The 15,412-nt window shown below is 35.3% G+C and overlaps 1 protein-coding gene across 1 annotated transcript in view; it reads right to left on the reverse strand.

Annotated features, from left to right (window-relative positions):
• The window catches only part of ABCA13 (ATP binding cassette subfamily A member 13), a 171,420-nt gene that overhangs the window by 121,168 nt on the left and 34,840 nt on the right, over positions 1–15,412 (reverse strand). The window contains exons 15-20 of the mRNA XM_064660769.1: positions 15,249–15,325; positions 14,589–14,710; positions 11,814–12,008; positions 9,797–9,961; positions 5,994–6,171; positions 3,678–3,817 (exon numbers count right to left, since the gene is read on the reverse strand). Of these exons, the coding sequence (XP_064516839.1) occupies positions 3,678–3,817; positions 5,994–6,171; positions 9,797–9,961; positions 11,814–12,008; positions 14,589–14,710; positions 15,249–15,325 (877 nt within the window). The remainder of the gene's footprint in view (positions 1–3,677; positions 3,818–5,993; positions 6,172–9,796; positions 9,962–11,813; positions 12,009–14,588; positions 14,711–15,248; positions 15,326–15,412) is intronic.

The raw sequence follows: 15,412 nt of genomic DNA on the forward strand, positions 1-15,412 counted from the left end.
ATCTAACTTCTATGAGAATCCCTATTTCACTTGAAAGAACCATCATTCATTAGGATTAAAGTGAAAGTGATCCTGAATGGTAAACTAAATCTGGTGTCAAATGAACTAAACAAGTTCTTCTGACCAGAAGCAACACAGAAACCTCATGGACTGAAATCCCAGACCAGGCACAACGGTGACAAGATGAAGACCAGCAAGGTTCCAAGGGTGAAAAACAGTCAATATGGGTGTCTACTATCTCCTCAGGACAGAACAACCACAGGTCACACCATAATACAAGGAGATCAAATTTTCAGACATCACTAGAGATTTTTATATCAAGCAACTTGTAAGATCTGGGCTCGGTTCTTCTTGACTTGATTCTGAACAGCACAAAGGATTAATTTTTGTGCTGAAATTGCTTTCAAAGGGCTACAGTAACTATAATGTGCTTGCATTCAACCTCCTTATACAAACAATAAAATGTCCCAAATTACTGCAGCAGCATGGATTTTTGGAAAAGATGACCTTTATATAATGCAGGTACTCATTTGAAAGAAATTAAAAGACCAAAGCGGTAAGTTGTGTGCAGGAGCTATGGAGACTAAGGCAGTATCCAAGAAACTGAACAAAAACCTATTGCCTATCAAAAAAAGATTTGAGAAAGACCTTATGCGTACATACACACACACTACAAAGCAGGAAGCTATTAGAAAACTTCCTTTAAAAAGAAGGTTACATCCAAATAAGAAACAAACAAAAGAAGTCTAGAGAATAAAAAAAGGTGTTAGTTTAACAATGTTTTTGCTTATTCATTCACCACAGTAGGTCTTTGGGAAGTGCCTTGTGTCAAAAGCCTTCTACATGTGGAACATTTTGGAGAATCTGTTTCAAATTAAAGCAGCAGTAGAAAAAAAAAATCATACAATTTAACAAAATGAACAATAGGTAGTTTCTGGAACAAGATAATGTCCAGTCAAGAATTCCAAAAGCACTCAAGGATTAAATAATTGAAGTACTCACTGTAGTGTAACCTCCTGATTAAAATTCCCTTGTTATCAGGGAAGTGGAAAATAACAATGCAAATGCATAAAGATGCTAAGAGAGGACTGCAAACTAATAATTCTGAAATCTAAATAAGTTTAAATTTTTTTATACTAGTAATAAATTACAATAAAGAGTACTAGTAAATAGAGAATATAAATAAATACAGCTGGGAGATAAAAACACAGAATTTTGAAATAGAAGTTGTCTGAGATTGAAGTGGAAGAACAAGGAAGTGAGGAAGAGGCGGTTGATGCAGAACAACTGAACACAGGTACAATGAATACTAAGAGATTATATAACCCAGAAAGCAAGTGTACATTTGTACATCTGTACAATTACAGCAGTAAAGTCCTGGCAAGACTGACCCCAAAGTTTTGGGAAATAGCAGAGTTCTTCTAATGTGATTGCCTGAATATAAGATCACCTTTAAGAAATTCTGAAATAAGAAATACCTCCATAAGATCACTTCATCAATGGCAAAAAGTTTAGTTGTGAAAGTAAAGATCGAAAAACATCACATGTAGCCTTTGAACTCCTGGATGCCAGCTGGCACAGAACTGTTTTGCCCTCAGTCAGCACCACATCCTGTGTCTCTGACAGTCACTATTATTCTAAACAATAGAACTGTTGATTTCTCTGAAGATAAAAAGCAATAACCCCACAATTTATGGAAGACTGATCAATTACATGGTCTTGGAACTAAATAGTTCATGTGGAAAAATTACAGAGTATATCCTAGTATACAAACATCAATGTTCTTTGAAGCTTTAATCCTCTACTTTTTTATTCTAGTAAATAGCTGTCATGTGGTCACGCACTCTAAAGGAAATTAAAGCTTCTATTCCAATTTCAGTAGGAGATGAGGCTGTATAAGGTCTACAGGGTTGGTTTTTAGTAGCTATATTTGAGACACCTGAGACAATATTTTGCATTTAAATTTTCTTTCTGTTCAAGCAGTAGCTGATAGACTTCTGTAACAAAACCAAAGACAAAGTTGTTGAAGAAACTTTCCCATTATATTCATATTTACAGATAAACAGGTACACATTCATAACTGCTTGTTAAAGGATTGGGGAAAGGAACATGTGTGTATTTACACAGATATCTGAATAAGCTGATGGAACTTTTGTGAGCCTAAGAATATACAATGAGAAGGAGAGCTTGTGCTACAGGTGTCTACCAGAATCTTTGTATTGTTCCATAGCACCAACCTCCCACAAAAAAACCCCAACCAACCAACCCAAAAAACAAACCCACAAACAAACTTCTTTCTGAACTGTATTACTCAGTCAAGATTTCACTCAAAGATATCTAGGGGAACATACTGTATGTCAAGATATTTATCTTTCTTACAGATGCTTTTAAGAATGGAGGTTTGGCATAATCATTGGCAAAATAATGTGGAAATATATTAAGTGCATTATTCTAAATGTCTTTGTAACATAGAATATAATTAAGTATTCAAAAAATTTTGTAATTTTATCACTTACAGTTCATTCTTAATAGAATTTCCATCTATGAACATCAAGAGCAACTTCATTTTTAACTGACTAAAATTTTTAAATTAATTATGCTGAGGTCCAAACCAATAGCCTGTTCCCCAAATAAAGTTACTTAACTACGAAATATGAAATGGCTAAATCTTTTTTTTCAATTCAGAACAGAAACTATAAAGTTACCTAGTATCTGCTATCTAGAATGGGCTTTTTGACTTAGATTTTTTATTATCTTTTTAAAGCACAACTCAGAATACCACAAAGTGTTCATTTACGGAGAATATAGTTACCATCACATTTAAAGTCATCACTTAAAAACAGCAATTATTTTTTTCCAGATTTTAAATTAAGACAAATTGCTGGTTTTGAAAAACTAATATTGCAGGATAAAAATCATATCTTTGGAAGGTCAGTGTAAAATTTGCACAGAAATCTAATGCATACTTAAAAAAGTCAACCTTTCTTTTACAGAGATGCTTCTAAGCTAGTTATGAAGAAACATGTTATTGTCAATAATCATGCTCCAGACAGAGCACTGACCATACCAGAACTGCAGAGACAATAAAACTGTTGAATGATACCAACTCATCAGCATCCACACATACAGCACCTCAGCTACGACTGGTCATTCATGCTACTGGTGTTAGAAATATAATCAGGAAGGATGCACTGTAGGTATCTTGGGGTTTTGTTTAGAAATGCAGCTCAGTGACTCCCTCAGAACAGGCTTTTGTTCCTGGGGCCTCCCTTCCCACAGCTCTCTATGCTGCCTCGTTGGAGTTCCCATCACAAGAAAATGTTGAAGGCAAAATCTGCTCTAGAATACATGAATCCTACACCTTGATTCAGCATGATTCACATGACAGTTCTCCTAATGTGTTCTTTTTAACCTTTCTGTACAAGGTTTAAAGGACTTCGAAAAAAATTCTGCTTTTCACACTGAGGTGAAACCACTATAACAAGTAGAATAAAAGTTAAGGGAAGCATTAAGCTTAAAGTGGGAAACAGGTGAGACCTCAGGGGGCAAGGTGGATCTAATTTTCTGAAGGGCAATTATACGACTGCAACTACCTACCCTGAAAGAACCGGACCTTTAAAATGAATTACAAAGACAAAAATCAATAAACAGAAATGGTAGGATTTTTTGATACTCACCTTCTCTATCACCAGGTCAATCATGTTGATATTTGAATTGTATAGTAACTTCCCATGTAACAAAGGTTTCAGGAAAGTCCATAGCAAAGCCCCATTAGGAGACTGCAAAATCTCTTGATAAAGCTTCAAGCAAAAAGGAGCTGCGAAAAGAAAGACAAACTTGCACTTAAGACAGACAACACAGGTGCCTGTGGGTTTTTTTTATTCAAACAAAAGCTAGAGTCATATTTTGAGTCTGCCACAGCACCATGCTAAACACTATTCAACTGCCACTAAGCAATCAGTATAGGTCTCTGAATAGAAATTGTTTAACCACAGTCTATGATAGTGTTGAGGATGCAGAACTCTGAATGCTAAATATGAAAAAAATAATCAGAATCCAAAGAGCTCCTAACGTTTGTGAAAAGCAGCCTGTGAACCCTATCTATACTACAAGTTACATTAGTGTATTTAGAGCAGAAGGACATATGCAAAACCTCTTCCCACAAAATGAATGCAGAGGGAACCCCCCTCCACAACCTTCGTTGTTCTGCAGCTCTGTATTCCTACATAAGAAAGAAGTAGGAATACACAAATTCCTTCACAAATACAGATTTTTCTATTTGTATAATATCAGAAGAACCTACCAAAAAGATCAGAAAAAAATTCTCATGACACTTAACTTCTTGATTTGAAAAATCTATCAATTCACTTTTCCATTCCTTAATTAAAAAGACATATTCCTACATCACATGGGGCTACCAATACATCCTTCAAAACTAGGATGTAAGGAATAGTTTCCAAGATCCACCACTGCATTTGTACTCATGTTAAGGCAAGGAGTTTTCTATGAGAAGCATATAGATTTTTATGCCCAGTTCATGTGTTTTGAGGGTTTTATTATTTATTATGAGTGGATTTAGAAATGTGTCTTTTCTAGTACTATGAATAAATATTAAATAATGTCATTAACTCCTCAAGGAAGACAAATCATTCTACATAATAAAAAACTAGGCCAAAAACTTTTAAACTCCTGACAAAAGTTAAAGAAAGAAGTGTCAGAAATGTTAGATTAGGAACAGCCAGTTCTATGCCCAAATTTTTACTTTCTTGAGTGAAACAATCATTAGTAAACACAGTCATTGCTAAATAACAGCAAAGGATTAAGAGACTGCAAGTTGGCCAGTCAGAAACATCAATATGCTAAAGGCACAAAAGATTTGCCGATATGAGTTTGCTGTCATTTTCAGGAAGTCCTTAGGAAGTGTTTGGTATACACGAAACACATACAAGGTAATCACTGTGGAGGAGTATGAATCAAATTTCTGTGGCCTCAATTTTTTTTAAATTTTCATTTTCCATTGCCTCATTTGCAAATTTGCAAAATATAGGCAACAGTATTAATTCACTTATAGGAAGCTGAAACTAACCGATGTTTTAAAGATATTTCAGGGTCCTATGATAAAAGGTCTCGCAACACTCCAGAGCTGTGACACCTTGCAAAAAAAATATCATCAAGAAACAGTGCTTCTGACCTACGGAGCTTTGAAAGAGACTAAGCTCTAAACAATCTGTCTAATCAGCCATCCTGCTAAATTCATTCTTCAGAGAGGAAAAAAAAGCAGAGCTGCTTTCTTACCACTATATCCCACACACATAAGTGAGAAGGCCAGGGCAGAGCTCTGACTCCCTCCCAAGGGTCCCAGCCCAGCCAGGGGCAATTTCTAGCTGTAGAAACCAACAGACAACAGAATCTTCCCTAGTGGCACTCTGTCACTGTATTCTTCTCTTGCACAGAGTCACTGAGGCACTAACAAGGTTATTAACAATATTAAAATTAATCAGGGTAAGTCAAATGTGTACTCAGGAAAGAGAGCAAAGGTGAAATTACTTAAGAGCCAAGAGATTTTTCTGAGCACTTGACAAAGAGAATAGAAATATCAGCTACTAAAAAACTCATTTTATTCAGAAGGTTTGCATATTTTACTGCATAGAGAGTTTGCATTCACAGAAGAGAAGCAAGGAGTAATGCATTCTCAGTCTTGTATCTCAAAGATATATTTTTAATAACAAGTGCTTTAAAAATTGTAATAAATATGTCTCAAAGACAGGAATATTCCTATTTATTATTTGCAAAGATAGAAAACAACCAGAATCATTTTTGTCTCATCCACAATTATCTCATAGCCATAAAACTTCTATTGATCAATGCCTTGTGTTCAAGATGACAGTGTCAACTAAGATGTCAGCTGGTATATAAATATTTCTGTTTAAGAGGGAAAAACTTCTCTAAACTCTGAGTGCATACTGCAACTTGTGATTGATATTTTTTCTTACTTGAATCTTCAGGAATGCCATATTTTGCCATATTGTCCTCCAAGAGTCCCATGTCTCTGGGCATGTCAATGAACAGTTTTGCATTGCTGAAAAATGAAGATTCTTCTTTACACACTGCCTTGATTACAGACTCCAGGGATCCAACAGCTGAACTTCTGAACTGCCCACCTTGCAAAAACTAGAACAAATGAACAGAAATACAAATGTATCAAACTAGCTTTTAGTAGCTTCAGGGAGTAGCTCTGGTGTTCTGTCAATATTGGCACCCAAGGAGATTGACAAAATCAGGCTGTTGAAACTGCTTTTAAGAATGAGGGCCTGCTGTGCTCTTCTGTTCTTCTAATCACCTTTATCATGGTGAAAGGTAACGTAGTTTTAATTATTAGGATACTCAATGAAAGACAGTAATACATTAAACTTTGAAAAATTCTATATATCAGTTAGGCAGAAAAGGAATGAAAATATCAAGACAACTGGGCTACAGATACCCTGATTCCATTGTTAGTTTTCACAGAGTGTGCTCTTCTGGTAGATTACTCCTGTGTCGCTAAGGCAGCAGAAACAACCAAATCCATTTTGCAATGAATGTTTGCAGTGAAGACAGTTGCTAAGAAGAAAAAAAAGTATTCAAGTGCACATGCCCTAAAAGCCTATTTTTCAAGTACATCTTTTAACTTGTTAGATGTGCTTCTAGTTTTTGCACATCTTGAGTCATACCAGCATTTATTATTGCCATTTGCTCATAACTAGCATACATCTAATGAGGAAAGAGAGCAATCCGACTGCTCTTATGGCTTAAGCACCATATTCGCCACATTAAAAAAAAAAAAAATATCCACAGCCTCATCCTCTGTGCAGTTTCACTTTTCAAGTAATGTGCTCAGTTTTAACTGGTATCTGTGGAAGGCTGTACAGGCACACAGTTCTAAGAGGATACAACTGCAAGGCAGCATGCTGCTAGAGTATAACTGAGGGGTGCACTGGCTCACCTCATACCCATTATTTTTGCAGATGCGTGTCAGGAGAGACATAACTAGACTATCAGACATCATTTGAAGACTCTATAACTGGCAAATAGAAAAAACATTGTGATATGTCAAACACACACATTCAACACCGAAATAAATTAGCATTTTATCATTGGATTTTTTTAAACAGAAGAGTCAATTTTCAAAGTAGTACAGCACTTTACATAAAGATTTAATCACAGACAGTTTAGAGATTGAGCCATTAGAAACAGTTTATCCTGATCAATACATTTACTGAAGTGCCAGGTGCTTCTTTAGTAATCCTGGAGGAATATTAGTAAGTGTTGTTTGAAACTTAGTGTTAGCTGCTCCCAAAATCTTACTTTTAGCACACAATTTCAGCACAGAGCATAGTAAATAAATGGTATCCAGATTTCATAAAACCATCATCTACAGCCCTTGAATGAATCTGCTGGCATGGATTTCACTGGAGAAATAAACTTTATGCACAATGCTGTATAAAAGTGGTTTTGAATCTTTATTAGTGATTATTTGAGCTAGAGGGATAAATGAGGCTTATTTCAGTCAAAGAGCACAAACTTGCTAATTAATTCCAGTTCCAATCAAAATGACTTGGAATTCAAATAATGAATATTTATGCAGTAAGCTGCCACTAACAGGCTGAATCTACTTACTGTCTTTCAGCTAAATATCCACTGACTCAGAAAGATATGTTTCCTAAAATTTGGCTTTGAAGAAATAGGAGAACTATATAGGATGGATGTTCACCAAAAAAAGTTATCTTTGATCCAGTTGTTCTACTTTAAACTACATAAAGTAGGACTGCAATCAAGACTGATGAATCCAAACAACCAGCTTCCTACCGGTTCCTACAGACAAGCAAGTCACTCTAACAAATTCATGGAAGAGGAAAGCTAGTATTGAAGATCAAAAGGTATCTGGAACTGGATTATCAAATGGAGGCAAAAACCTCACAGAACAGAGGCTTCTGAACTAACTGAACAGCCGTATACCTAAAAAAATATTATGAATAAAAACAAATTCATATGGAATACAAATATCAGCTATTCAACAAAAGAACCTGAAAGTCAAATTGGGCTACAGTTTGCACATAAAACTAAAACACATTCAGAAGCATTACATTAAAAAGGGAAAAACGAATACAATTTTCCTGGAAAACTACGAGGAGGTTGAAGATAATTCAAAATTTGATGAATCAGAGGGACTAAAGGAATCAAATGCAGACAAATAGATATTCTTAATTCTGGGAAAAAATATAAAGAGAACAAAGTCTTTATTGTCCTGAAATTGACAGAATCACAAGGAAAACAGCAAAATTGATGATTTGATTAAACAGTTTTTCAGAAGCCTATCAAATTTAGATGGCACTATTTGAAAAGAAGAAAAATCATTTATACTCAAGAATGAGTGGCATAATGCTCCGGGAAATAATGGATAGACACTGATTATTTTAATCCTCAACAAATTATTAGGTAACCAAAAAAACCAGCAATTTCTCAAGACAAAGGGATTTAACAAGATGTTACAAAATAAAGATTTTGTCAAAAAGAGTGATCAAAAAAGGTAAGATCTAAAAACAGACAAAAATTCCAAGGTTAAATCTATGGTATATTACAGGATAGTGGGGGTGGCCATGAAGCAAAGTTTACAACCGTGAGTACATGGCCCTCTGCTGTTCCATTTGTTTCTTTGCAAATTTTTTTAAAACCTTTTGAGAACATTCTTCTATCAAATAAGCAACTTTGGAATTTCAGTCTGAAAGGAATATTTCATTTGTTGGAAAGAAAGTCTGACACAAACAGAACTAGTTTCAGGAAAGCAGAAAAGATCCAATGAAAGTCGCCATTCAGTGTGACAGCCAAAGAGCTGCCCCAGAAAGAGAGGCTCAAAACTAAAACTAATATGCACTAGAAAAACATTTTTCAACATGTCTCTATCACACAGATTAGAAGATCTTCAAAAAGATTCATATCACTAAGGAAAATAGTCCTTAAGGCAGCGTTTACTCTGTACTGTAGTAATAAACAAGATTGCTCGGTTTACCACTGAGGGATCTTTTAGAGGTTTGCAATTTTAGAACCAGATTCAATCCTCAAGTTTCCACACAGGATAGTAAACCCATAAGGTAATGTCATAGGGATCAGCAGGTCTTCCTATGGAACCTGCTTAGAAATAGAAATCCTTTTTCTGATTTATTTAATACTAGGCTCACCACTTTGCTAGCTGTGTAGATGTGCATACAGCAACTGCCCTTAAAAGCAGGGGCAAAGAAAATATCCTCACTCACACCTCATGTCCCTTTTTTTTGAATGTTGAGCAGAACTATCACACAAACCCCTCACATGACTCAAACAGAAACACATGGCAAATAAAAGAACTGCACGTGCTATCTTAAAATCTTATCCTTTAAAAAAGCAAAGTTATTTCTTATAAACTTATAATGGTCTCCTCATAAAAAAAAATACAGCATTAGCAGAAAAGGCGTGGCTATCTCCAAATCACAGATAATACATAGTGGTGTTAATTGGTAGACTAACACTGTAGTAACTTAGCCTATGATCTCATAAGTTAACCGAAAAAGAGATGACAGAAACAACACATCAAAAGTCTCAGAATTACCAGAGTGCTTGAAAGAGACCAAGTGAATCTTCCTAGGGTCTGTGGACTCTCTTCTCTAAGTTCCCAACTTTCTAGGATACCATTTCTATTAGTGTGCCTCCTTACTAAGCATATATCCCTAAGTAAGCACCTCATAATGGGAATTAATTTGGCGTATTGAAATCATACACATACCTGCTGCAGTGCAGAGATGTCAAGCACACCAATATTTTTAATTCCTTGGAGGAACACTGGAAGCTTTTCCATGACATGGTGGACTTTATCAAGAAGTGAGATGATACTAGAAACCACATCCAGTAGCATATTTAGCACATTGCCTATCTCAGGTGGTATCTGGATCTTGGACAAGAAGGAAAAAAATCACAGCCATAAATTCCCGTTAGAAACAAATTTTAACCTTTCAATGAAACATTCAAAATTATTTACCTTTTTTCTAAAACTGACTATATAATATTCCTACAAACCATGTTTAACGAAACTCCTTTTATTATAACTCCCCAGTCACTCTCAAATTAAGCTGAAGAAAAGTTCCCTGGTAATGTTAGAAGTGGCCTATGACAAATCATGAATTAAAATTCAGAGAACATGTTTACACTTGCCAGGCTGAAGAGAGCTCTCCAACCCAAGATGCTAATGGGATCTGCAACATTCTGTCCCCTTGGAATTCAGTGTAAATTAGAACTTTTCTTTTACCAGGTTAAAGATGTTCAATGCAGGAATTTAATGTTTCAAAAATAATTTGTAAGTTAAATTAAGTCTAGCAACCACTTTTATTGTGTAATATGACTCCTAAAGCAACTAACTTTCATTTCGCACTTCTCCTGCCTTTGCATTTTTCATACCCAAAATGATTGCATGCACTTCATTCCCTACTTGACCTAAGTTCAATTGGCTGTTTGCTGTTTCCATCATGCAAATTTTGGCATTATGGATTTTCTCTCTGTTCCCTTTGCTTTTGTGGTTTATTTAGCTGATACAATAACACAAAACAACTCATTGTTACCTGTCTATGCAAAATACTAAAAATACTATCATCTCATCACATGCTTTTATTTGCGTCTTCTGATTACTTTATGCACCTTTATTGGACTTGCTATTATAATGTCTGTGCTTAATTTTCATCTCAGCCTTCACCTGCTTTTACACAGTTTAAAAAAAAGAAGAAGGAGAAACTGTAGAAAAATCTTATTCAGCCAAAAAATTAGCAGAACTTCCATTATAATTTAGGATGAGCTGACAACATTGTTTATTCTTTGCTAGGAATTCCTTGTTTCAATAGGGTTTAGTACAAATACCCATCAGAATAAGCGCTGGTTTCTTTTCTTCTTTTTTTTTTCCCTCTAGGTTTGCAGATAATTCAGGAAGTAGACATCTTTTCTTTTATCTCTGGTATCTTTACCTATTCTGGGAAGTGGTCTTGATTTTAAAAGTCTGTAGTTGACCTGTTTTACCGAGCATGCAGCATCCAGAATATAACCTGGCTTTAGAACAAAATATTCTTTCTCCTGATGTTATAACTTTATTTCAGCTATTCATACTTACAACACTTTATGTTCTGTCAATCAATTACCCCATAACAACTGAAATTAATGTTTTTTAACTATCAGAAATCACACTCAATAATTTTGCTCTTATAAGTAAAAACATTATCTCACTGAATACCCACACCAGATTGCAGATTATCTACACTTCTACATATTATCTACATATAATACAGGCATGCTACAGAGTTTTGCATACTTAGTGCTGTGAATTCTTCCTAAAAAATAATTTTGTCATTCTTGTGATTTGAGCTTTTATGGTTGTTATAATTCCCATGATGCCAGCTCAGTCTCCCACACTTACACATAAAGAAGTGACTAATTGCATGAAGTGCAGACTCTGCTAAAGAGTAATAAAACTATGTCTTTGACTTCCTATATTTTCTGTAAAGCTTTCATAACTAACTCCCAAGCGATAATCTTTCTGAGGAAGCATGAAATGGAATGCAGTAGCATCTATCAACCCCATTCTTCAACTGTGTTTGTTCTGTGGAGCTAAATGAAGACAAAAAACACCATATGTCCACTGTTTAATTCCACAGAGAAAGAACATCTGAAGAAATAATAGAATTATCAATCTATCTACCTGTGTTCTTTACACCACCTTCAGAAGAAAAACATAGGAATCAAATGGGTTTTTTCCATCTTACCTTGTAAATGATGTGACGTAAGTTTAAATTCTGTATAATCAGCACAAACATGGTATACAAGTCCAGTGCTGGTAAGGAACATAATTCTTCCACTACCAGGGAAGTTTTACTGTTTTCAGGCAGCTTTAGCAGCAGGCTAAGTACTTCTTCATCACATCTTCCAGTTAAAGCTACCACAAAGGCACTGTAAAAAACCTATCAGAATGTATGTGTATTAAATTTTTTTCTCCCTGAACTGCACCATCTTTTTTTATAGTCAATAAGGTGAAAATTTTTGTCACAGTAACATGACTATTTGCAGTCACCAACAGACCTGAAATAATACACTATACAGCTTTATATCAGATTGGTGTGTTTTTACTTTATACTCTACGTACATATAAAAAGATGAAATATATTTCTTATAAAGATTTACTTTCATTTGTTCACAGATAGATCATTCATTCTATGAGCATTCATTCCATAAGCAGGCATATTTACAATGTTGAACACACTCCTTCTAGCAGATACACACCTTTGTTACAGCAACATCTAAAGATCAAAATCCAAGTGTTATGAATCACTAAAATCAAACAATGTGATACTTCCTTATTTCAAAGGACACACAAGATTAACACTTGGTGATGCCTATATGGCACAATGTTCACTCTGAGTCAGCTCACATTTCTCACTTAAACAGTCCTTTAAAATATCATTTCATAGTGGGTGAAGGGACAAATAAATGACTAAGCAGACCTCAGGTGAGACTAGAGTAAAACCTTGGATAATGATGGTTTGTTTCTTCCTACAAAAATGTCATGTCAAAAGACAAGTGCTTGTAGTCCAGATATCTCAGGAGTTCTTAGCTACCAAATCTTGACAAGCCCAGAAAACTTACAAGTTTTTGTAGGAGACTATAAGAGTCAACATATAGGGCTCCATTGTCCTGCCTAGAACCCACCTCTACTGCCTCCACTGAATGCATCTGTTGCTGGTAACAGTACCCAGCAAGGGAGAGAATCCGCAAGAAAATCCAATTAGGAGCCAAAATTGGTCAGGATATGCGATTTAACTCTTTAATTCCTATAAATATTTTGTTTTCCAACTCATAATTTGACTTTTCAAATTTTGTTCCAGAACAGAATTTTGCCCTTGTGATTCTACAGGATTTCCTATATATTTAAATATTCACTTTTTGTGTGTGCATACAAGGAATGGTATATGAATATACTGATCTGGACTTCTTTCTGTGGAGGAAAATTGAGCATGATACAATTTGAAATTTATTTCCTCGTGCCCCACATGAATATCACCATTTCAGTGCAGCTGTAACCCATTCTGGGTTTTATCCACTAGGGTAAGTTTCTCTGAACTTTCCTTCCAGCTTTGTGAGTACCAGACCTAATCCAAACTCTTATAGTCAGTAAATGAATGCTTATAGTCTTCAGCTTATAGGTGTTGAGCTATTTCAAATCACTTAATCACATGTCAATGAGCATGGCCAGCATACAATATCGTGGCACAAATTATGGGTAAATGCAATAAGCACAAATAATTCTCAGGCTTACTCTTACCATTACAGAGGCAAACACAGTACAGTATACAATCACAGAAATACAGGACTACAATGGGCCTGCAGCAATCATTAGGGCTATCAGACAGTGGCTACATAGACCATAAACATAACAGGCATGCCTAAATTATGGCTTTAAAAAGTACTTGTGCAGCTTGCATAATCAGTAGGAAACACAGACATTTTAATGCTCCAGTTGGATTGGGGGAGGATTTAAATACTTAAGCAAAAAAAATTCTATATAAATATGTGAATGTGAGACGTGTATATATCTAAGCTCTATATGACTGGCAAAAAGTAAGGATGGAAAGTAATTTGACATTTCAGTCAATTAGCATTATTATTTCAAAGGATCAAAGGTGCACCGAATCCCATTTAACTGAATTGCTTTCAGATGACTTCTCTCATTATCATTTACTGGTATCACAATAACAAGCTAACAATAAAGGCAGTCACAATGCCAGAGAAGCAGAAGAACAAATCATCTATAAGTAGTTATGATGGTCTGAACTGCCTTTTTAATAGCTGCACTTTTCATGAAAAGACTTGTGACTGTTTCTACAAGTGGAGCATCACTGACACCCGGTGGCTGCTTGATTGACCTGAAGAGTTTACACCAAATGCATCCACAACTCTTACCAGTCATGCAAACACTAACCAGAGAGAGAATCTGTTAAGTAGGTGGCATTTTTCATGATTTCTACTGATCACAGGGACCACAGAAAACAGCAATGATAACACAAAGTCTTACACTCAGAAAACTTACAATACTCAAGAGACAACAGATAAAGTGAAAGTAAAGTAAGATACTGGTAATATAGTGTAAGAAGAGTGAGGAACACACAAAGAAATAAAAAAAAATGCAGAAGACAACCCTCTACTGCAAGGAGTAGAGATGGTAAGATACCAAATGATATCTTCAGAAATCCCCATCTTTTCTACAATACCAAGACAGCAAAGCTCAATTTCTGTATCAGTACAAGGGGTAAAACATTGCTGAAAGTAATGAAGCACTGCCATTTGGACCAGAAGATAAGTGCTAATATAAATTGATCTCTTAATGCATCACATTATTAAGTCCTAAAATTCACATAGATATTCCACATAGAAATGATAAGTGAAAATATAAGATTCCACACAAACAATATGGCTTGTTTTGTTTCAGCTGGCGCATCAGGCTATAGGTTGACCTATTAATCTGACACTTTTTTTTGATCTTTTACCTTTGAATGAGAGACACTGGCTTCCAAGATGGTGTTGACAGTTTCTTCTGAAATATTGACAGAAGAACCAATGTCTAGCCTCAGCTGAGTAAGATTCTGCACATACTCTTTGACTTTCACATCTGGAAGAAAAGGGAAATAGTGCCAAAAGTACAAATCTGCTTAATTAGATTTCTCACAGATTGTATCCTTTTCATTCAATTTACTGTGAACAGTGATAAAGGACAAAAACTTCATATCATGTAATTCACTTCAAATTTAAAGGTCACTCTTCTGGCAGACTTAAAAGGCTTCTGCATCTGTTTGCGTTATTCTACAAAAGCACTTGTTATCCCACATCCCTGTACTACAAAAATGTCTGAAATTAGTATAACAGCTTTTAGTCCGCTCTGGTTTTCTCCTTACACTAATTTAAGTCCTCTCTTCTTTCTAATTAATCCCTACATCTTACTGGAAATGTTCTAGCTGAATGTACTATGCTGTCCTGTGCCAACTCAAGGTGCATGTATGGGCATGTGTGTACAATTAAAATATATCGCATTACGTCAGTGGTCTACATAGGCAGTGTACCTTTGAATTTTGAAGAATAAAGAAACAGTTATTGTCCTACAAAATTACATAACAGTAGTTTACAAAAAAGTGAAGAAAACTGGAACCCACCATTCAAGAGATTTAAATTGCTGAGAAGAGCAGCTGCTGGATTTTCTGACAATTGTAGCTCCAAATTTTCAGCCAACCTGAAATGATAGGCTTAATTTCACAAGTTATCAGAACAAAGTCATTGGTATTTCTATGCATAAAGAAATCCAAACACGAATAGTGAA

Source organism: Pseudopipra pipra, chromosome 1, assembly GCF_036250125.1.
Source record: "Pseudopipra pipra isolate bDixPip1 chromosome 1, bDixPip1.hap1, whole genome shotgun sequence".
NCBI classification, from domain to species: Eukaryota; Metazoa; Chordata; class Aves; order Passeriformes; family Pipridae; genus Pseudopipra; species Pseudopipra pipra.